Here is a 23,385-nt window from a genome sequence, read left to right on the forward strand (position 1 = left end):
TTGTTTCTTCTACAATTTTAGTCGCCCTCCACCACCCCGTGCACCTCCATTGTAATTATGGCACAGGTGGGTGTGGGCGTTTCTGGGGCCCACACTTTTGTGGGAGATTAATTTGTGCTTAATTTTCACTGATTTATTGTTTGGAAAGTTTTGCTCGTCAGTTGACCTTTGACCTCCTTGGAGGTTTTTCTGTTGTAATCTTTCAGTTTGAGGAAACTGGCGAGGGATTTTTTAAGGTTTACAAGCCTCTCATTTTTCAATAAATGTCAAGAATACTTGGCCTTTCATTCCATCTCATTCGTGTTATTGTCGTCTATCTCCCACAAACAGAGCAAAATGACCAGAAGTGGTTCACTTTAAGTGCAGGAATATAAATAAGCTATATTACCGTTGGGCTGAATCAATAATATATCCCAAGAACATTCTTTTTTTCTTTTTTTTGGCCTCGACATTTTTCGCCCAGAAAGCCATTCATAGTAAATTCCCCAGGCGCCTCTATTAAATAACCTATCTAAGCGCTGGGCTAAAACATTTACATCGTCAAATAAACATTCATCATGATATTGCATTACATTGCGTTTTTGTTATGCCATAAATTGCGTTTTTAGAGTCCCTCAATTTTGTTTCAAAGGCTGCAGTCGCACAGGGATAATCGGAACGTGGAAAACTCTTGTTAAATTCACGTGCAGTAAGTTACGTGTGGGGATGCTGACAAAGTTATGCAACTTGGAAGTGAAGACCGTGAACAGTTTATAGTCAAGATGTTGTTCCACCTGTGTAACCAGACTTCCAACATAGGTAAGCATATAGAAGATGTCGAAATTCATGTGGAAAAAATAAACGAAAGGTGTTCTCTGTTGGAGGGAAATTATGTCTCAGTTACCGGTCAAGTGGCGACGGTGGAGGATTCAATGGCGAAGACAAAAGATAATGTTGAACACCTGTTGATCGAAAGCAAAGTATTACGTGAGAAAATCACCAGATTGGAAAATGCTAACGACAACCTCGAATATCGTGTTCATAGAAATAATTTAAACTTCACTTCCATACCGGAAAACGCAGAGTTGAAATTTGGGGGATGTGAATCTCTTATTCGACATTTACTTGCTGTGCATATGAAGTTCAAAAATTTGAAGAATGTGGCAATACAAAGGGCGTACAGAACACCTTCCGGTCCAGCTAAAAAAGGGTATCGTCCACGCCCAATTAAAGTTTGTTTCGTTGACTCCAGCACTGCTAACCGTATATTATTCATTGCACCGAAAGCGCTTCGAAACAATCCATTTGGTGGTACCTTAATTTACGTGTCGGACAACGTCTCCAGTCGAGTTGCACAAGAAAGGAAAACTCTACGTCAATGTTTTGTTAAAATGTTTCGGGAACGGTATCCAGAAAAGAGATGTTTTATTGCATGGAAAGTACCGGCCACTGCTCTGTACCAAGCAGAAGATGACAGCATGGCACCAATAATAGTCGAGGAGTAATGACCATAATTCGTAATAATACAATTGATATTCAAACTACAGTTTCAGATAATAACGGTCGATATATTTTATCTCGAATTAAATTCAATGATACTCAGTTTTCGCTCTTAAATATTTATGCCCCAAATATTGAAACTGATCACCTAGGTTTTTTTGAAGATGTAACGCTTTTAGAACAACAATGTACTGATGCACAGGATATTAAGCTTATAGGGGGCGATTTCAATCTCACTCTAGATAGACTCGGAAGTCACCATTGAGGAAGGCGTGCGTCACTAAATTGTGTTAGGGAATTTATTAATGTGTTCGATCTGGTAGATATTTGAAGGGTCCAACACCCTAATACCAAAGCGTTTACTTGGAGAAGGGGGCCAAATTCTAATGTCTGTAGTAGACTTGATTATTTTCTACTTTCAATCTATTTCAATTGTTCCATCCATTGGCTCTGACCATGATGCAGTTGCTATTGTCTTCAAGTGGGTGGGTATGTCCAGGGGCCCATCGTACTGGAAGTTTAATTCCAGTCTGGTGTGGGACCCAGAGTATGTAAAAGCTTATCGAACAAAATATTCAAGTTTGGCAAAATGAATTTAAAGAAAAAAATAACAATAAACTGATATTATGGGATTTCATTAAGTTTAAAATCCAGCAAATTATGGTAACATACAGTATACAAAAGGCAAAAGAAAAAAGAGCAATACTTGCTAATTTGGAAAAAGAATTATATTATTACAAGGTTTTATGTGCCAGTGAGCCAACTGAGACTAATTATGAACAATTGGATAGATGTAAACATGAATTAGAATTGTATTATAATTATATAACAGATGGCGCAATTATTTGCTCCAAAGCAAAGTGGTATGAATTGGGTGAAAGAAACACAAAATATTTTTTTAATTTAGAAAAAGCTAACAGTAGACGATCCCATATTGTTAGACTTGAAGGGGCGAAAGGCGAGATTTGAGAGCATCCTGAACATATATTATCAGAAATTAAGTCGTTTTATAGTGACCTGTATTTGTCTCGTGTTACTGACAATTTGTGCCAAGATGAATTTCTTGATCAAAATATACCAAAACTGTCAGAAGAACAAAACACTGTCCTAGACGGTGATATCACATTAGATGAAGCTTTCGGGTTCTAAAAAAGATGTCGTGTGACAAATCACCTGGAAACGACGGTCTAACGGTTACTTTTTATAGATGTTTCTGGCACATTATTGGAAACTTGGTCATGGGTTCGTTAAATGAGGGTTATGCTCAGGGCGAGTTATCTGATTCACAAAAGCAAAGCGTTATCACATTAATTAATAAACCGGATAAAAACCATCTCAGTTTGAAAAATTGGCGGCCGATATCCCTTATGAATGTGGATGCCAAACTGGCTTCAAAATGTATTGCTGAACGTGTTAAAAAAGTTCTTCCGTCAGTAATTGGTGAATCACAATGTGCATTTTTGAAGGGTCGTAACATAGGTGATTGTGCTCGTTTGATTGACAAAATGCTTACGTATACAAAGGAAGAAAATATCCCAGCTATCATGATGGCTGTGGATTTCGAAAAAGCTTTTGACACAGTTGAGTGGCAATTTCTTTTTAAATGTCTGAATGCTTTTCACTTTAGTGAATCATTTATTAAATGGGTGCATACATATTATTCAAACCCTGTGAGTTGTGTTATGAATAATGGTTGTAGTACGGACTATTTCAACATTACACGCGGGGTTAGACAAGGTGACCCATTGTCACCATATTTATTTATTATTGTGCTGGAAGTGCTACTTGTATCAATTAATGTAAGTCCTTATATCTGTGGTGTCAAAATAGGTGACAAAGAGGTTAGGTCGTCCGCGTATGCCGACGACCTCACCTGTTTCTTATCAACAGAAAATTCCCGAAATCAACTGTTGCATTTATTTAACAAGTTTTATATGGCTTCTGGCCTTAAGCTAAATATTAAGAAAACTGAAGCCCTATGGTTGGGTAGGTGGCGGAAGCGTAGAGATAAATTGTACAATGTTAAGTGGCCTACGTCTCCAATTAAAATAGTTGGCATTTATTTTTCATATAATAAACATGAAGCGTTGGAGTTTAATCTCTTAAAACCTAAATCTGATCTCCTCAAAATATTTAATATTTGGCAACAACGCAACCTTACTCTTATTGGCAAAGTTCAGATTATGAAAGCAATTGGTATTTCTAAATTACAGTACATTTTAAATTTGATAACGGTTCCGCTCGAAGAACTGAGAAAAATTAATGCAATGTTGTTTAGTTTTCTCTGGGGCGGTAAAGACAAGGTTTCCCGTAAAACTATGATATCGGGCATTGACAATGGGGGTCTTGGGGCACCAGATATTGGTATAATTTATAAAACACAAAAGATAAACTGAATCATACGTTATCTAGATAAAAATGTCAGCCACGTCTGGAAGGATCTTTTAACAAAGAGAATTGAAAATGTAGGTGGGAGTATTGTTTTTAAATGTAACTTCACCACTGAATTACTTGATGTTAATTTGCCAGCATTTTACATAGATTGTTTTAGCACATGGTCAGAATTAAATAACCAAACTGATTTAGGTATTGATATGTACTTGTGGAATAATAAGGTAATTACGGTTGGAGGAAAGTCTATTTTCTATAGAATACTGCTACTGCACAAATTTGGTATAAATATGTATCAGATCTTTTCAGACAGAATGGCGATCTCATTCCTTGGGACGAATGGCAAACATGTGGGTTATCACATTTGGGAATTATGTTGTGGAATAGGGTAGTAAGCGCTATTCCAAATATTAAAGGAAATTTTAGAATTTACGATTTTGGACTACATATCAACAATAATTTTACCAAAATTAACGAAATTGACAGCAGGAAAATACACTTAGAGTTAATCAACAAAGTTGCCACCCGTCCTACGAGTGAAAGAAAACTGTCAGAAATATTGAATATTGACCATACTAGTATTACTTTTTCAGATGTGTATAATTTGCCATTCACCACTACAATTGATAATAGAAAAAGAAATTTTCGATTTAAACTAAATCATAATATTCTCTATACAAACAAAGATTTATATTCCATGAACTCTAGCCTGGTTACATCACCAAAATGCAGTTTCTGTGAAACGTATGATGAAACATTGATTCATCTATTCTGTGAGTGTATAGTTGTGAAGACTTTCTGGCAAACTATTTCGATGCGTTTCGCTCATCTGCCCGCCCTTAGTAATATGTCCAACGAAGATATTATTCTTGGGAACAAGGTTTTTTCAAAAATAACAAATCATATTATTCTTCTAGCTAAACGCCATATTTACTTTTCCAAAATGAGAAACGAAAAACCTTCTTTCCATGGGTGTTTATATCTCATTAGGCAAGTTTATAATTTAGAAAAAGTGATAGCGATAGGGAGAGGCAAATTAGCGAAGCACACTGAAAAGTGGAAATCGTTTAATATGCTGTGACGCCAACATACCCCTTTTTATTTATTTTATTTTATCTTCTTTTATCTTTATTTTCGTATTCTTATAATTATCTCGTTGCCATATTTTTTTTGTAGAATTTTTTACTCTTTTGTTAAATCTATGTAATTATATATGTGGTTAACATAAATAATAAAACAAATAAAAAAAAAAAAAAAAAAAGTTACGTTTTCACTTATGTCATCAGAGTGAATTCGAACATTAATATTTGTTCCCCGGGAATCTTCGCTGGTATATTCACTCAGAAAAACAATAGCCATAAGACTTAATTTCCAAGGACGCAGGTTGTTTGGATCGAATGATTTCTTTTGTTTCAAGTTCGTTGTATGTCTAGAAACATAGCAACGTTGTTATTTTAGTGAATATATAGAACATGTCCTATTCAAATAAAGAATTTTAATATGCCAATCGAACATGGAAATATCAGTTAAATCAATCATGAAAACTGATGGTTCGATTGAGTCATGCGGCTGTCACCCTTTGTATCTCAGTAATTGACGGACAGTAAGTGTGAAGTTGTCTGCTCCAGCCCATTTACAGCAAATTAAATACAAGATGCAATTTAACTTACTGGTATGTAACTTACTTCTGTTACATCCCAGTTAACGTATTCCAATTTTATAGCTTATAAAATATTTGTAGACTATTGTCAAGTAATATGAAAGGGTGCACTAAAACCTAGCTAAGATATATTACATCCCAGTTAACGTATATGCATTTTTACTACTAGTACTATAAAAATATGAACTTACACGGATAGAGGAAATATCTCATAGCATGGCAAAATAATGCTTTCTTTTGTCCAGATTATATATGATAAATATTTGAGTGTGTATGTATTAAAATATGCAATCATAGTACATATGCATAGTAAACAGAATTACCGTATACGGTATGTGAATTTGCATTGGAGGTGGGAATTTCCATGCCAGTTTATAAAATCGTGAACAAATATATTTGTAAATAAGCCATTGTTAATGACACAGTCCCCGTCCAAAATTTTGTGATCTGACATATCAATTTGATGCTGATGAAGTCATTGAGATTAGATTGAAAACATTAATAGGAGATGGATTTGCAAAAAATTATGATTTAGTGCATTTACACGAGAATTGGACATTGGGCAGTCATATTGAATCAAATTACATATGAAAAACAAAATGGTCACCAGTCAGCCATATTAGTTTGAATCACAGAAAAAATATGACATACAACTATAACTCAATATGTATGATCATCATACCAACTTTGATGCAAATTGGCCTAGTCATCTCTGAGAAACGGCTCCGGACATGTAAAAATTGTGATTTGTAGTGCTTTTACATAAAAATTGGGCGTCAGCCAGACATATTGAATTGAGTCACAAAAATAATGAGATGTATCTCTTGGCATACTACCTTTGTACAAAATTTAAACAGAAATGTTCATTGCATTCAAGAGAAAGTAGCATGGGTACCATGAAAAACAAAATGGCCACCACACCAGTCGGCCATATTTGTTCCAAACACGAAAAAAATATGACGTGCACCTATAACCCAATATGTATTGATCATCATACCAACTTTGATCCAAATCGACCTAGTCATCTCTGAGAAACAGTTTGTGGTTGAGAAAATATATAAGCTTGAGTGTGTCCCACAAAACACTTGATGGTTTCCCGAAATAGATAGGAAGCAGATCTATTGTCAGTGGATCTTTATTCAGCGGTGAAACGTACACGTCAAAATACACTGCTTACTAAGATGAGACAGAAAAAAAGAGGGGTGCCGCACGCGACCGCCACGCGACCAACTAGAAATTTTAAACAATGTAACAACGCTCAGGCGCCAACACGGACGCACGAAATATCAATGTACTCGTAAGCGAAGAGTCGCGTAACACGCAATAAATGTAACTAAAGCAATATTGAATGGAAATAAATGATCATTCGAACCCATCCCCGACATACTCCCGCCGCGAAAGATGCGTCGAGCATAATTTTCGAATGAGGCACGTTTCATTTCCGTGATAATAAAGCGATAAAGATAATAACAATGTGCATGAATAACGCAAATATATAGTTTACATACAAAGCAGTTTGAACGAAAGTACATCATAAAGTCGATTATGAAATAAAAGTTATTATTATTAATGTCACACAAGATCACGCTGGATCAGATTTTCAATTCTTCGTTCAGCTATGCGAGCCGTCGCCCTTTTCGATCGTCGTGGCTGGATGGATTCACCACCACTCCCATTGGAGCTACTTGCGTGTGGTCTTTGGTCACCGTCCCCGGCGGGACTGCTTGTGTGTGACCTTCTTCCGGCTTGTTCATCTCGTTCATCAATATTCATATTGGGTTTCGAAATCATCAAATAGTTAAATACGCATAGCGCCGGTTGGCTGACTGATGATCTGTGGCGAAATTGGAGTTAGGATTGATGACTATTTGCCTTGGTAAACAGCAAATATTTCTTCCGTTGACCCGGTGGGAGGGCGTAAGTGAATTTAAATCGTTGTCGTCATTAGAAAGATGTGTAAGGGGACGATCGTTGATTGCTGACTCGATCTCCGTCACAATCGTTTCCATTTCGATATAAGTTACACAGGCGCGACCGAGAATTTTCTTTAGACCAGTCTTAGTGATGGCTATCATACGCTCGAAAAATCCCCCATTCCAAGGAGATCGCTTGGGAGTAAATTTCCAGTTGATTCGGTGATTTGTCAGGTATCGCTGAACTGCAGGATCGGACATCAGGGTTTTGAGTTCATTGGCGGCCGATACAAACGTAGTGGCATTGTCCGAAACAATTAATTTAGGAGTACTACGTCTAGCTGAAAAACGTCGGAGGGCTTGAATAAATGATGTTGTTGTTAAGTCTGGCACAAGCTCCAAGTGAACTGCTCGTGTTATCGCACACGTAAACAGACAAATATAGGTTTTCACAACTAATTTTGAGATAGGATCTTTGACGAATAAATGTCCTGTATAGTCGATACCGCACACGGAAAAGGGGTCTGCTTCTTGAACTCGGAAAGTAGGAAGTGGAGCGGGGATCGGTTTGGAATAGGCTGGCCCATCTACTCGCTTACACACCACACATTTATTGAGTTCTATGTTCACATATCGGCGAATGGATATAATCCAGTAGCGTTCGCGTATACTGGTTGCGGTTGCATTTGGTCCTGCATGTTGTAAACGACGGTGGGTATCACGTATGACCGCCGACGTGAAAGCGTGTTTCTCTGGTAGTAAAATTGGATGAATACTATCATAGGGAAGAGATGTGTTCTGGAGTCGGCCTCCTGCTCGTAAAATCCCGTCATCATCGAGAAATAACTTGAGTTGATTACAAAGTGGTCCAACTTGTTTAGCCTGGCGCTGTAAATAGAGTATTTCGTCCGAGTAGTGAATGTGTTGAACAGCTTTCAACCACCTGTGCTCAGCGTCGTTAATCTCGGACGCAGTCGGTACGTTTCCATGGCGACTAGAAATGTTCAATGGCCGTCGAGTTAGCTTGGCTTTAATATTATGTACGAAACGTAGTACAAGAGCCGTAATTCGTAATAAATGAGAGAGATCGCGATAATTATTGACTTGAAATATATTGTCAATACTGAATCCAACTTGGCGCGGAAAATTGTCAGTATTCACTGGAATATCACGCATATTTGTAGCGGATAGTATGTCACCAAATTCTGTTTGCAGCAAAGTTGGCTTAGTGACAGTTGACATATGATGTATCGCAGCATCAAATTGCTCATTGACACTGTCGGTTTTTTCGATAGGAAACAATTCACATTTCGGCCATAATGCGCTATTAGTTAACCAATCGGGACCAAACCACCAAATACGAGAATCACTCAGTTGACGCGGAGAAATTCCCCTGGTTAAGAGATCAGCTGGGTTCTGTGAAGTGGGTACGTAGCGGTACTCCTGGTGGTGGGATGTGATTTCCAAAACGCGTTTTTTAGTAAAGACATCTTGTCTCCCTCGCCCGTTCAACCAGTGTAGTGTTATCTGATTGTCCGACCACAGAAGGCGTTTGGTAATATTGAAATTGTCTTTAAGGGATTCAGATACAAACTGGCCAAGCCGTGTTCCGATCAATGCTACCATCAACTCGAGTCGTGGTAATGTCAACGCTTGTTTACCAATGGGAGTGACACGTGTCTTCGCGATAACAAGTGTAGATTCGTGTTCAGAGACTAAGTATACTGAAGCACCGTAAGCACGTTCTGAGGCGTCTGCGAAAACATGAATTTCGACATTCTGAGGTTGTATTGTAAAGTACTTACGTGGAATTTCACTGTTCTTTGTCACTTGATAGAGATCCGTTATGATGTCTTGCCATTGTAGGAGAAATTTAGAATCGATGGCTTGGTCCCGTTCACTGTTGTTTAACCATAGGGCTTGAATAAGTAGTTTTGCTCGGACGCGAACCGGAGAATACAATCCCAATGGATCGTATAAACTCGCGCTGTAAGAGGTGACGTCTCGTTTGGTAGTAAACTTTCCAAAATTGGGAGATTTCATTTTCTTTACCTGGAGATAATCGGAACTGGAATTCCATAGAATACCGAGAATTGAGACTGTTTCTTTGTCACTTGAACGGCCGTCGATTTTCGTAGTTTTCTTTAAGAGGGGGTCATTTGTACTCCATGATCGTAAGTTAAACTTACGTGTAGCGAGCATTTCAGTGGATTGTTCGTAAAACTGCAAAGCTTGCATTGGTGTTTCACAGCCAGTAACCACGTCGTCCACATATAAATTCTTTTGCAAATTAATTGCAGTAGGATTATCGGAATATGAATCGGTCAGATGTCGCAGTGCCGCGTTTAAAATAAAAGGTGAACTGGTTGCGCCGAACAATATTGCCTTAAATTGGTACGTCTTGAAGGGACTAGCAATGTCAGTCGGGTCGCTTAACCACAGAAATTTAGTGAATTTTCTGTCAGATTCATCCAGCTGTATCTGCAGAAATGCCTTCTCAATGTCTGCCGTCATAGCGATTGGGTTTGAGCGAAATCGAATTAGTATTGACGTCAGCGAGTTGTGCAGTCGCGGTCCGGTGACTAAACATTGATTTAAACTGGATTGATCCCGTTTTGAAGTTGCTGAACAATCATATACGATTCTGATCGGAGTGGACTCGCTGTCCTTCGAGACCGATCGATGAGGCAGGTAGTGTCCGATTTCTCGATCATCGTCGGTGACTTCCTCGATGAAGCCCTGCTTAAGTTGATCTTGTATGATGGTGTCGTAAACTTTCACAAGTTCGCTTGGCAATTTGTTGATCATATTTCTGGTGCGTGAGGTAGCTGACTGTAAGTTTGTCGGCAAAATATCATGATCTGGTCTCCATGGCAACTTAGCGATATACCTTCCGTCCTTGCTGGACAAGCAATGATCAACAAATTGGCGATGTTGTTCATCATGGGTGGCTTTGGTTTCGCTTACTTTGATGGTGTCATGGATGCCTACCGTTTCGAGGTCCCAATAGTTGGCGACGAGTTTATCGAGCTCGGGGTCTGGTGTTTTGATCGAGGAAATATGAAATGTATTTGTATTATGGCCTCTTCTCTTAGTTGAATAGACTGGTCCCGAAAGTAAATAACCAAAGGCAGAGGAAACTGCTACTGGACTGGTTCCCCTTATAATGTGGTTTCCTACGTAGTCCCAATACCGATCCGCACCAATAAGTACATCTATAGTCAGTGTGGTGTCACTTGTGATTGGATGCGCTAGAGGTAGGTTTCGTAAGTGTGGTATGTTACGTAGGTCATCAGTAACGTTATTGTCAAGATTATCAAAAATCTCATCAACGATGAGCAAGTCAATGGGACTTTTGTAGTAGTCTCGTTGTAGGAGAGCGACTGTAGTTCGTGGTATGGTTTTATACCCAGTTTTGCTATTCGAAAATGCCTTGAGATTAAGGGTCTCCAAATAGTTAGTGTCCGCTTTAATCGAGGCAGCGAACTTAGTGGTTATAAAACTCCTGTCAGCACCTTCGTCAAATAGGACTGTGGCGACCTGAGAATTACCATTACCAATAGTAGTAATTCGAGCTGTTTTGAGAAGCACGCGCGGAGGTGGCGCTGGGTCCGTTTTTGACGGCCCGTCGAGAAACGGTCGCCGATATGAATTAGCATGTGCAAAGTTTACATGAGTTTCAGAAGTTTTTTGCGCTGCGCTGGTCGAGGAGTCCGAATGTATAGAGGAATGGTGTTTTTTCTTGCAGGTGCGACATGTTCACTGAGAGCGACATTCACGCGCTAGATGTGAGCCAAGACAGTTATAACATAGTTTATTTTCGTATATAAAGTTGAGTCTGTCGGGTCGAGAGCTTAAAACATGACAGGCAGTTGTGTAGTGTTTACCTCTACAGTATATGCAGTGTGGCGGTTTGGACGCACGCTGTGATGTCTGTCGTCGGTCATTGTATCGTGTAGCAGCATTGTGTCGGTTATATTTTGATTTGTTTTGCGATTTGTATTGATCATTACCTTGCACTGTTGCTATTTGGTTACCTCCAGTAGTTTGACTGCTGGTAGTAAATGCAGAGATAGATGAAGGGTATGATGTATCGTCAACATCGTCCTCGTCCAGCCCGACTTCGAGTACGCGCATCTCGCGTATCATCGCTATGCTGAAAGTTGCCAATGTCCATGTTTGATCACTGTTTGATCGAGCAAGGTCACGTCGAAATTGGGCAGGTAACTTTTTAAGTAGAAGGGGAATTAGTACCTCTTCGTATCCAGATTCAGGCTTTCCCAGAGCTCTGAGTGATCGCACAGTGGTTTCAAGGCTATCGTGGAAGTCTTTAAGCGACGTCGCATTATAACTCGGTGCTGGATGAGACCACAATAATTCCATATGTGCTTGTACAATTAATTGTGTATCACCGTAGCGTTTCTCTAATAGAGCGTAGGCTGACTTGTAGTTTGCTTCAGTAGTCTGATAACCATCGATTAGTCGTTTGGCTTCATCAGTGACGAGAGACCGTAGATAAGTGAATTTTTGTATTTCACTGATCTGTGGGTTAGAGTCAATTGTTGCCTTAAATCAGTCGTTAAACTCACTCCACTTGAGAGGATCGCCGTTGAACTCTTTCATTTCCAGGCGCGGAAGTTGTACCGTTTTTAGACGGGGTTGTGAAGTAGCGTCGTGTTGGCTAGTTTTCGTCCATGTCGCGACTGCCGAGTGCCGTTGTTTCATCTTGAAGTCTTCGATGAACCTCGCGATTCGTGCATATCTTTTGGCAATATCCGTTTGAAAATCTGTGATTTCGTTGAAAGCATCATCGTAAGGATCGATTACGTCGATGACGTTTTCATCGGCTGCTATAAGGAGATCTAGGAGTCGTTTGATGTGAGCTTGAGAATCGGCGATTTCCCCGTAATCGAGTTGTGGATCTCGTTGTTGTCCATGTTCGTGAATCATCACCTCCGTGGGTTCTATCGCCTTGAGTAGAATTATCTTTGCCTTGTTCCGTTTGTTCCGTAAACTTTGTAATTTAACCATAGTTGCTGAGTCGAAATGACGAGGTGGTGCAAACTGGTTGAAAACGCTGACTTGAGAAATTCTGGTCTATTTCGCGGAAACCGTTGAATTCAGGTTGAATCCTGGTCTCGGCACCAATTTTGTGGTTGAGAAAATATATTAGCTTGAGTGTGTCCCACAAAACACTTGATGGTTTCCCGAAATAGATAGGAAGCAGATCTATTATCAGTGGATCTTTATTCAGCGGTGAAACGTACACGTCAAAATACACTGCTTACTAAGATGAGACAGAAAAAAAAGAGGGGTGCCGCACGCGACCGGCACGCGACCAACTAGAAATTTTAAACAATGTAACAACGCTCAGGCGCCAACACGGACGCACGAAATATCAATGTACTCGTAAGCGAAGAGTCGCGTAACACGCAATAAATGTAACTAAAGCAATATTGAATGGAAATAAATGATCATTCGAACCCATCCCCGACACAGTTCCAGACATGTAAAAATTATGATTTAGCACTTTTACATGAAAATTGGGCATTGGCCGGCCATATTAAATCGAATCACAAAAATAATGGTGTTGCGCATGTATCCCTTGGTATACTATCTTTGTACAAAATTTAAAGAGAAAGGTTCATTGCATTCAAGAGAAAGTAGCATGGGTACCATGAAAAACAAAATGGCCACCAGTCGGCCATATTTTCTTGAATCACAGATATAGCTCCGGACGTACGGACGGAACAAACAAATAGTCGAACGGAACAAATTAATAGTCCCCGTTTTCGGACTTCGTTCGAACGGGGACTAATAACACTAATTCGCATTAGTGTGTATCATTTATGCATATAATTACATATCTCATGTACTTTGTATCATTTTATTTATACATGGTATTCCCAGATTAACACCGATTGTTAATGGCATATATAACATTAGATTCTCAACTCTGATGAAAAGACAAGTTTCTTCCACTAACCATGAAAGCAAAACATCGCGAAAGCCAATCATTGCGAAGCTACTAGTAAGCTATTAAAAAATTCTGGTAAATTCTATAGAATCATAAAGTCAATGTACATGAACTCTCTAGGCTGTGTCAAGGTCAAACATGGCCTCACTGAAGGCACAGGGTACAGAGAGGAATTCAACAAGATGACCGATTAAGCCCCATGTTGTTCAACATTTTCATAAATGACATCAAGGCAGACATAGACTCAGTTAACAGTGATCCACCAACCCTCCTAAACAGCCAGTTATCGCTACTTTTATATTTTCAAATTCAGGTCTACAAAATACATTGAATGCTTTCCTACACATACCTGGGCATTAAACTAAACTCAACAGGTAAATTAAATAAAGCCCAGGAAGATCTTAAAAACAGAGCAACAAAAGCATGCTTTAAGCTAAAACAGCTGTTATTTTCAGAGACCAATATCCCAATAAAAGTATACTTAAAAATGTTTGACTCAATGATCAAACCAATTATAATATACTGCAGTGAGATTTGGTCAAATGAAGGGAATAACAGACTCATTAAATTTATTTATTTAATCTTGCGCGCCCCATGGAGAAACTCCACAGCAAGTACTGTAAATATCTACTGAATGTTAACAGTAGAGCAACTAACATTGCATGTCTGTTGGAAGTGGGTAGATATCCCCTCATCATTCCAAGCCTGACACAGATGGTAAAATACTGGCAAAACATCACTAAATACCATGAAAACACACTGGTCAAGTAAGCCTACAACCTTGGTTTCCAACTGGATACACAACTGGGTTTCAGGGCTTGTACATATTTTAAATTTTTTGGGCATCAGATACACTTTGAATGATAAAAGGATTGAAAATAGCTTTGTTGCAACTTTTGTGGAAAAATTAAAACAGTTTAAAATTAAAATTAAAACAATTCATTATTCATTACACTGAATTAAGGAACATATTTTTTAACAAATTCTTGATATCTGTTCAGCAGAACAAATTTTATCAAATTATTAAATAGTACACATCAGGAAACCATTATTGAACTTAACTTATCTACAGTTGTTTTCAAATGAGAGAAAGTTTGAATAAATAAATTTACCAGCTGTCTCATTTCAGAACCATCAAAAAACAAGCCATGCATGACAGTCCCTGCTAGTTACCAAATTTAAGATATATAGTTTTGTTTATAGTAATATAGCTGGAATATAACCATGTCAGGAATATGGTTTTTTTAACATTAAAATGATTGACATTTGTATCTGATCATCAAACAAGTACTTGTTCATATTAAGAGATATTGCTCTGGAACAGCATTCAAAATCAGCCATTTTGAATACATGTATATATAAATATATATATAACATGATGTATAACGAATATATAAAATTTGAATACAAACAGTCAAAGCATTTAAGAGATATGGCTCTAGAAGCCCAATCATTAAAACAAAATGGCCATCAGTCAGCCATTTTGAATCCAATCTGAAAAATAAATGATGTGCATCAGGAACCTGTAATGTCTAATGTATGTACCAAGTTTGAACGAAATCCATCCATAAATGCAAGAAATGCTTGATATTTGAGGATTTTTTAGCACAAAAATAGCCCCCATTTGGCCACCTTGAAATGGATCGTCAAACCAATATATCCGTATATCTATGACATAATGTATAATGAATATTAAAAATTTGAACATAATCAGTCGAAGCAAGTCAGAGATATGGCACGAGAACCACATTCATTAAAACAAAATGGCCGCCAGACAGCCAATTTTAATCTGATCTGAAAAATAAAATGTCATTGTGCATCAAGAACCCGTAATGTCTAATGTATGTACCAAGTTTGAACGAAATCCATCCTATGACATGATGTATAATGAATATTTCAAATTCGAACATAATCAGTCAAAACAAGTCAGAGATATGGGTCTAGAAGCCCATTCATTAAAACAAAATAGCAGCCAGACAGCCATTTGAATCCAATCTGAAAAATAAATGATGTGCATCAGAAACCTGTAATGTCTAATATGTACCAAGTTTGAACAAAATTCATCTGTAAACAGCCAAGAAATGCTTGATTTTTATGATTTTTTAGCACAAAAATGGCCACCATTCGGCCATTTTTAATAGAATCGTCAAACCAATATATATATATATCTATGACATGATCTATAATGAATATTTGAAATTTGAACATAATTAGTCAAAGCAAGTCAGAGATATGGCACTAGAACCACATTCATTAAAACAAAATGGCCGCCAGTTGGCTATTTTGAATCTTATCTCAAAAACAAAATGATGTACATCAAGGTCCTATAATGTCTAACGTATATACCAATTTTGAACAAAATCCATCTGTAAACAGCTGAGAAATGCTTGATTTTGATGATTTTTAGCACAAAAATGGCCACCATTCGACCATCTTGAATCAGATCGTGAAACAAATTGATGTGCATATGTATAATATCATGTATGATGTATGTGTGAAGTTTGATCATATGAAAATTGGTGCTTACAAGTCTTAGTAGGGGATTTGGATTATAACACGATCTAAATCCAACGTTAAGCCTATAAACGTTCCATTGTTTTTAGTGCCAAACCCCTTTGTTAAGTACAACAACAAATATTTCGTTGGTGTTTGTGAGCTATTGTGTGATTGGTCAATGCATGGACAGCTCTTCCACTTCCGTGTTTTACTCCCTATCAATTTGGGCCCTGTTTAACCATAGACAGTATAGTAGTATAGTAACACCAATGTCAAACGCAGTATGCCCAACGTAAGCAGGGCTGGAATATCATGATGAGCAAGTAAACAACGACGTCATATTTACTTCCATACGATGTCACTAATTAATTGAATAAAATTAAAAGTTAGTTTCAGACGGCAGTAATGTTTCCGTACATGTTATATTCAGTCTGTACCCCATTTTCGACAAAATATTTGAATATTTTTGTTTTCATGGTGCATGAATCTTATTATGTTATTGTTTACCGACTATGCTCGTTTTTTATTTTTCTCTGCCACGCATTTTTTTTTCAAACAGACTTTGAATCCGTATGTTCTCTCGTCTGTCACCATCTTGACAATAGCTCACACTCTTTCAACCGGAATTCATGTCTAAGGTTGTACCCCGTTTTCGTCAAAATACTCGAATATTTTAGTTTTCATGATGCATGAATCTTCTTATTATGTTATTTTCCACCGACTGTGCTCGGTTTTTGTTGTTCTCTGTCTTGCACTTATTTTGAAATTAACTTTCAATCCGTCCGTTTTTATGTCTGTCGTCATCTTGACTACTTATTCACATTTTCAAACGGAATGCATGTGTAAGTTTGTACCCCGTATTCGACAAAATACACGAATATTATTGTTTTCATGATGCATGAATTGTCAAATTTTGTTATTTTCACTGACTACACTTGTTTTTTGTTGTTGTCTGTCTCGCATTTTATAAATAGACTTTCATTCCGTTTTCCGTTTTCACGTCTGTCGCCATCTTGACTACACGTCCAGTCTTTCAGCCTGAATGCACGTCTACCTACGTTATACCCTGTTTTTATTAATAATTTCAACAAAATAACTCGAATACTTGTGAATAAATGAGGCACGATTGTCTTTATTATTTTATTTTCACTATTATCGGTTTTTTGTTAGCGTTTCAAAGGGTTTCTTTTACGTGACGATCAAGGAAACACAAATCTTCGCTATTTTCGATGTTGATCGGCCCGGGCTCTGAATCACACACACAGAGTTGTTAACATGAATTGCTGTGTCTACTGCGTTTGGATCTTCTTCACTACCATTTCCACCGTCATCAAAATCCGAAAAAAAAAACATCGAGCAAATCATCTACACACGGGAACTCGTGATCAGCAACGGCCATTTAGAATACCAATGGAATACCGTAGGCGACTCTCATCAACGAAAATACGCAGTCCGCTTCATTGATTGTTTAGTTTGATAATTTATAAACATATATTCAGTGTGAGACTGTTGCTTTCAAGTTGTGTTAATACAAAGATGATTTAAACTTGTCCCTTCCGTTAGCAACGTATTCAATATACGGAAATAGCATATGTGTGCGTTTGCGTGAGTGAAAGATGCAGGCGAAATTTCTCGTCAGTTCTATATATTTCGAACGCGCGTGGTCGGCGCCTTTGATTGCGTTTATTTTGTTCTTTCATTCGCGAAATCTATCACTGGCACCGTTTATTTTGTCATGTCTCACAACTGAATGTCCAAGCTGACTTTGTTTTGTCTGTATATAGTTTTGTGGACAAGGGAGGTCATCTTGGTTGCCTAATTAACTAATTAAAATACCTGTCAGGCATCTCTCTACCTTAACGAGAAATCGAAATAAATATTTAGTTTATGTTAACGGTTAGTTTAAATCAGCTTAACTTTTTTCCAGCCTACCCTGCTACAATAGAATCGCTGGAGTTGCTTGTCCTTCCTACTATATTGTCTATGGTTTAACTCCGGGGTTACGTCCAAACGCCACCCTCTTGACTGGAGATCTGTGTTAGAAAATAAACCTTTGTTGTTGCGGTGTACGCAAGAAGATGAACTACTTATGTTTTTAACAACACTTCACCAATTAACAATCACCCCTAGACGTGATAATTTCATTTCAATAGTAAAAATCCGTTCTCAAAAATCCAAATAATCACAACCTCACCGAAATTCATTTTCTATTCTTACCCACAAGCCACACCCAGACCATTCATCAAAACGAGTGGTCTGGGGTATACTAGTACTCTGACCCATGCCGAGGACTTCCTGTTTGTAATGCTATATGATAAATCAGATTAACTATCACGTGAAACCAAAGACAATTGTCTTTGGTGAAACCAAATGAAAATCATTCTAAAATAACGTACTTATACCCAATTGATTCTGGAAAAAAAATTACATTTGCAATAATAATCGACGAAATAGACGATACAACAGTACTGATTGAACCTACATGAATGCTAATCTATTTCATATAACCAAATGTTGTTGTTTTTTGCTGTTGTACATTATCTTCGGTAATAACTCCGAAAGTGAAGTCTTATATCTTCAGCAGAACGTAGCCGTTAAAACTTGCAAAACGAGTCTGTTTCGATCCATCATCACTTAAGCAGCATACAATTTATTTATTTTTTGACTCATTTAAAAAATACGAACGGTGTCAATATTTAAAACTGCATTTTGTCTGTCTCTAGCGTGCCTCAGAATGATATAGATCTTGGCCGATCGTATTTTTACAAAGGACCTGAATGTACAGCACTAATTTCACCCAACCTCCTGCTCGCTTCTGCTTTTCGATTATCATTTTTAATCGCTTTTGCAACCGCCTGTTGAATAATTTTCGCTTATTTTTTCGAGAGCGCGAACCCAGAAATATCGCCCGTCTGCATGCTCGCATTTTAAATACATGGCCGTGGCATCAATATGTTCATGGTGTATCTGCTCTCTGCCCCAAGGAGTTAGCATTGCCTGTATCATGTAATTGTCTCGATAATCATGTTGTTGAAACGATATAGCAGCCCTGGATTCTAACGGAACACAGTCCCACTGTACGTTCGCGAACGAAACAAAGTATGATGGTTTGGAAGTGTCGTTCGAAATTAAATAATGGTTAATACTCATTGAATCCTCAAACTTTAGCACTAAAACAACCATTTCGACAACTCATGTGCCAGTGTTCAGTGTTTGGACAAGCGGTCAGTGTTTTTAATAAGCGAGTGAGAAAAAAAGGGATAAAAACATAGTCGTGTTTCCGGTCGGAAATTAAGTGATGTGTTATAAAATGTTATAAAAGCGAAATATTGGGCGAAATGAGTATTGATGCCCATTTATAGTTGACATGCGTCACCAAATGGGGACATGGTTAGAGTTGGTAGTACCATGGAAGGTACTAATCCATGGTAGTACCAGTACTAGTATACGCAGGGAGGGAATCCAGAGAGGGAACAGCCAGCATCCCCTTTACGGGAAAACGTGAAATCTCGACGGATTTGTTTCGTTCTCACATGTAATATCAGGTTTTGCGGGCTTCGGAGTTCAAAAATGATGACTAAATCAGCTAAAAAGCAAGCGTTTAGAAACATACCTATGCAGAAGCTGGTTTGCCAGTACTTAATCCATTTTTAACACCTAGGCTACTCTATTGACATTGGTTGTTTATTTCATGGATTTGGCACTTGAGGTAGCTGATAGGCCGTGTCGAAAACGTGCACAAAACGACCATTCTGTGCACGTTTTCGACACGGATTAAAAACCAGTTGTAAGCACAAATTTTCATATGATTGTGATTGGTCCAGGCATTTCTAAGATACAGGTCCAAATGCACGCATGCACACACGCACGGACACACGGAGGTCAAAACAAAAGTCCCTGTTGAAAGGGGACTAAAAACTAATAAATAAATAAATAAATATAACATTTTGTTTTAATATTATCATTTATGCAATGTACTTATTTTACTTTTGTCTCAACTGAATTTTCTGTTTTTACTTTTTTATTATTATGATTTTATTCTTTATTGTAATTTTATATATATCTCAATAGAGATTTGATAACAATAAAGTTATTATTATTACAAATCAGATAATGGTAGACTCTTCATAGGTAGAGAGTAAGGCATCTACATCTCCTAAGTAAACAAATGGTGTCACGATGGCCCACCCTGTGTTTAGAGAACCGATTTTACTGTTGGAACTTTTTAACATAACAAAGTGACCTGAATAAATTAGCTGTTCGATACGCCATCTTGTTGAAGTTAGCATCCACTTTCTGTGAAATTACTGAGTTTTGCCACCTATTGTTCAGAATGTATTAGTCTTCATAGATCAGACACCTGTACATGTATGCAGTGTGATCAAAATGGTATACATTCGGTAATTATCTGTTTATCCACATGCAGTCAAATACACAACCGTTTCATGGCGTTTTTACAGAACAAGCTAAAAATCTAGACATGAATCGCACTTACCTGACTTTTTCCTTTGCTTATACCCATACTGATGTAAAAAAGACTCTGTTTGATGGTAATTGTTTTGAAGATAATGATACATTACTTTACTCGCTGCTAGGATGTTATCGAATGAAACTTCGTCATCTCTCAATTCAATTATTTTGCATCTCAGATCGTTCTATATGTTTAACAAAAAAACAAAAAAACAAAAAAATCTTACAAAAAACATCTCTAATAGATTCATAGATAAACCAAAAATATGGAAATCTAACATTGATACATCTGTCTTGATAATGCTACCTGATACTGCATACACATGTTTGTATCATTTTCTATACAAGCCAGTATTTATCATGTTTATAATCATATAAGATTATGGAAAGAACAAAAAATGCAGTTTGTTTTGTGTAATTGCTGACATGCACTAATAACATAATCCATGGGTACATTAGATTATACTTGCTATATACTAGACAAGAGTTGTATAAACATGTTAAATTCCTACTTTGTATGATCTGCATAAAACCTCTAACTGACTCCTGTGAGCATTATCACGGCTTTGGGGTGTGTATACGTATTAGTTTATAAAAAATCATTTCTAACAGAACCATTTTAAAATTTTGCAAAAAAATATAATAATTATGTGGGTACATTTCGAAAAAGACGACAAATTTTGAATTTGTAATTCAAATAGTTAAAACTATCAGTTGATGGTTTTATGTATAGTTTGACAATGCTATCTATACTTGTCTACTGTGCTATCTAACAATAGTCAATACATCTCTAATACAGGTACCTACATGTACCAATAAACCCATATTCCATCATATTGCAGTTAGTCTGTTGCCATTTTCTCTTTGTAACTCACATTAATATTCTTTACTTCCTTCAGCATATCTCTGAGTGTCAGTTCTGCTGATACATTAGATGAATCCCTTTCTGAACATGGTTTTTCTATGATTGCTTGTAACTCCACACTTTGTTTCTTCACATCTATTGCTATTCGACGAAGTCGGGCAAACAAATTCTCATCTTTTCTGTTATTCATATTCTGTGAGATCAATGAGCACTGGTTCTAGAATTTATCAAATACGAAACAGAATAATAGAACAAGCAGCCTCTCGGCTAAGATGGCTGCGCTGCTAGCAATGCACATTCAATTAAAGAACTGAAAATATTAGAAAATGAACAAATCTGTGAGAGGTTTATCTGAGACACCTACATGTAACATCAAAGCAATCGTACTTTTCAGTTTTCAACAAGAAGTCAAAAATATCACTTTTTACCAAAAGTTACAAAAATATTCATCAAAATTAGAGAATTAAAGATACCATCAAGAAATGAGCAGGTCTACCTGAGGTACCTACCGTATATGTATTGTAGTTTTTAAGAAGAAGTCAAAAAAGTAAAAAGTTGACACATACGATGAAAGACACCGAGTGATAATCACTCATACATGTATGACAAGTGCTGTCAACAGCGAAGCTAAAAAAAAAGCAAACAACTTACTACTTTATATATGTAATTGCCTACCCTAAATTTCATGTCAACTTGGCTCACCCCTTGTATAACACCCCAAATTATACTGAATCCCTGTCTATTGTGACTATCGTGAATGGGTGTGAACAGGTAAACTACAGATCAACATGATCTGTTGACTGTCTCAAAAAGCATTAAATACTTCTTCCACATTTTTCAAAAATTATAAATTGTCATGTTTTAGAAAACCTCAACATGCATTGTATCACCATAGGCGGCGGGTCCTCGGTATTAGGCACTCTATGAATAAGGTATTTCCAGAGGTCAGGGTTCATTTTTTATAGGCAGTCTCGCCTGCAGTTGAATAAATTTTGCCTTGAATAAATGTTTACAGTAGTTCTTTCTTTCAGTTTTTTAGACAAGATGTACTGTAAAATGAAGCTCAACACATTTTCGATACAACTATCTGGTCTTGACAAATCAATATAAAGATAACTCCATCCTAAAAATAAACAGCTTGGAGGGTGTGAACGAGATCGGTTTAAATTGTTGTTTTTATGCAAATTCCTGCGGTCATCCTGGGACACACTGTCTATTGTCTAGACTTCGAAACAGCAAAATTGGGTTTTATGTGGCCGATTTCGGGTGGTTTGGGTTGACCAAGGTTTGACCAAAATGTTTGAATATGAGATCACCCCTTAGCATCTACAGTGATATTAAGTATAATATCTTTATTCAATAAGTAATAAGTTAATATTGAGTCATCTAAATAATATGCAATTCTGCAGACTTGATGATAAGTATCAGATGTAGTTATGTATACCAATTCTGGTGAGTTGTCGTATAATACAAATATTCTTCTATATTAATGCTACATTCACACAACAGCATTTTATCAGAGACCTGCACACAAATGTACGGCTCAAGCCAGTAAAAATGGCCAAGTATACACATTCGGCTCGGGCCAAGTTCAGCTCCACTCCACACACAAAGGGGAAAACGACACAAGGGTAAAAATGACAAGGAAAACTTATGTCGGTTACCGCACCACTGCAACAACCCAAGCCAGAAACCCGGACAAGAAAAGGCAGGTTATGCAGGCAGAGTCGCTAAACTTCATCCCCGTCGATGTGGAGAATGGTCATGTGGTTTGTGACGCAAGGAAAAAGAATCTTGGGGTCATGGGGCTCCCCCTGACCTAGAGTCTATCTTTCCATCATTGGCAGAATCGCTGATTAATGCCTACAGTTCAAAATGGTCATTTTGACTGACCGGAGTCTATGGTGGGTAATTGAACGTAGTGAATAGAAGAAATAATACTTATTAATAACACTTATATTTTATATATATATTCTATCATTTGTAAATATGGGTGATGGTCTGGACTTATTTGGGGAGGGAGGGGGTGGAATGGGTGTCATTTATATTGAAACAAACTGATGTGCATCATCAACCAAATATATTGAATATCACATTCTTGTCTGTTGTTGACCAATTATTAAGTGTCTGCGAA

At 37.4% G+C, this 23,385-nt stretch overlaps 1 protein-coding gene across 1 annotated transcript in view; it reads right to left on the reverse strand.

Moving 5' to 3' along the window:
- Nucleotides 1-23,385, reverse strand: part of LOC100368675 (uncharacterized) — an 80,729-nt gene that overhangs the window by 44,127 nt on the left and 13,217 nt on the right. Inside the window, exons 2-3 of the mRNA XM_078008933.2 lie at nt 21,262-21,468; nt 20,412-20,571 (exon numbers count right to left, since the gene is read on the reverse strand). Of these exons, the coding sequence (XP_077865059.1) occupies nt 20,412-20,571; nt 21,262-21,441 (340 nt within the window). The 5' untranslated portion in view covers nt 21,442-21,468. The remainder of the gene's footprint in view (nt 1-20,411; nt 20,572-21,261; nt 21,469-23,385) is intronic.

The sequence above is a fragment of the Saccoglossus kowalevskii genome, chromosome 11 (assembly GCF_978046115.1).
Source record: "Saccoglossus kowalevskii chromosome 11, keSacKowa6.1, whole genome shotgun sequence".
NCBI classification, from domain to species: Eukaryota; Metazoa; Hemichordata; class Enteropneusta; family Harrimaniidae; genus Saccoglossus; species Saccoglossus kowalevskii.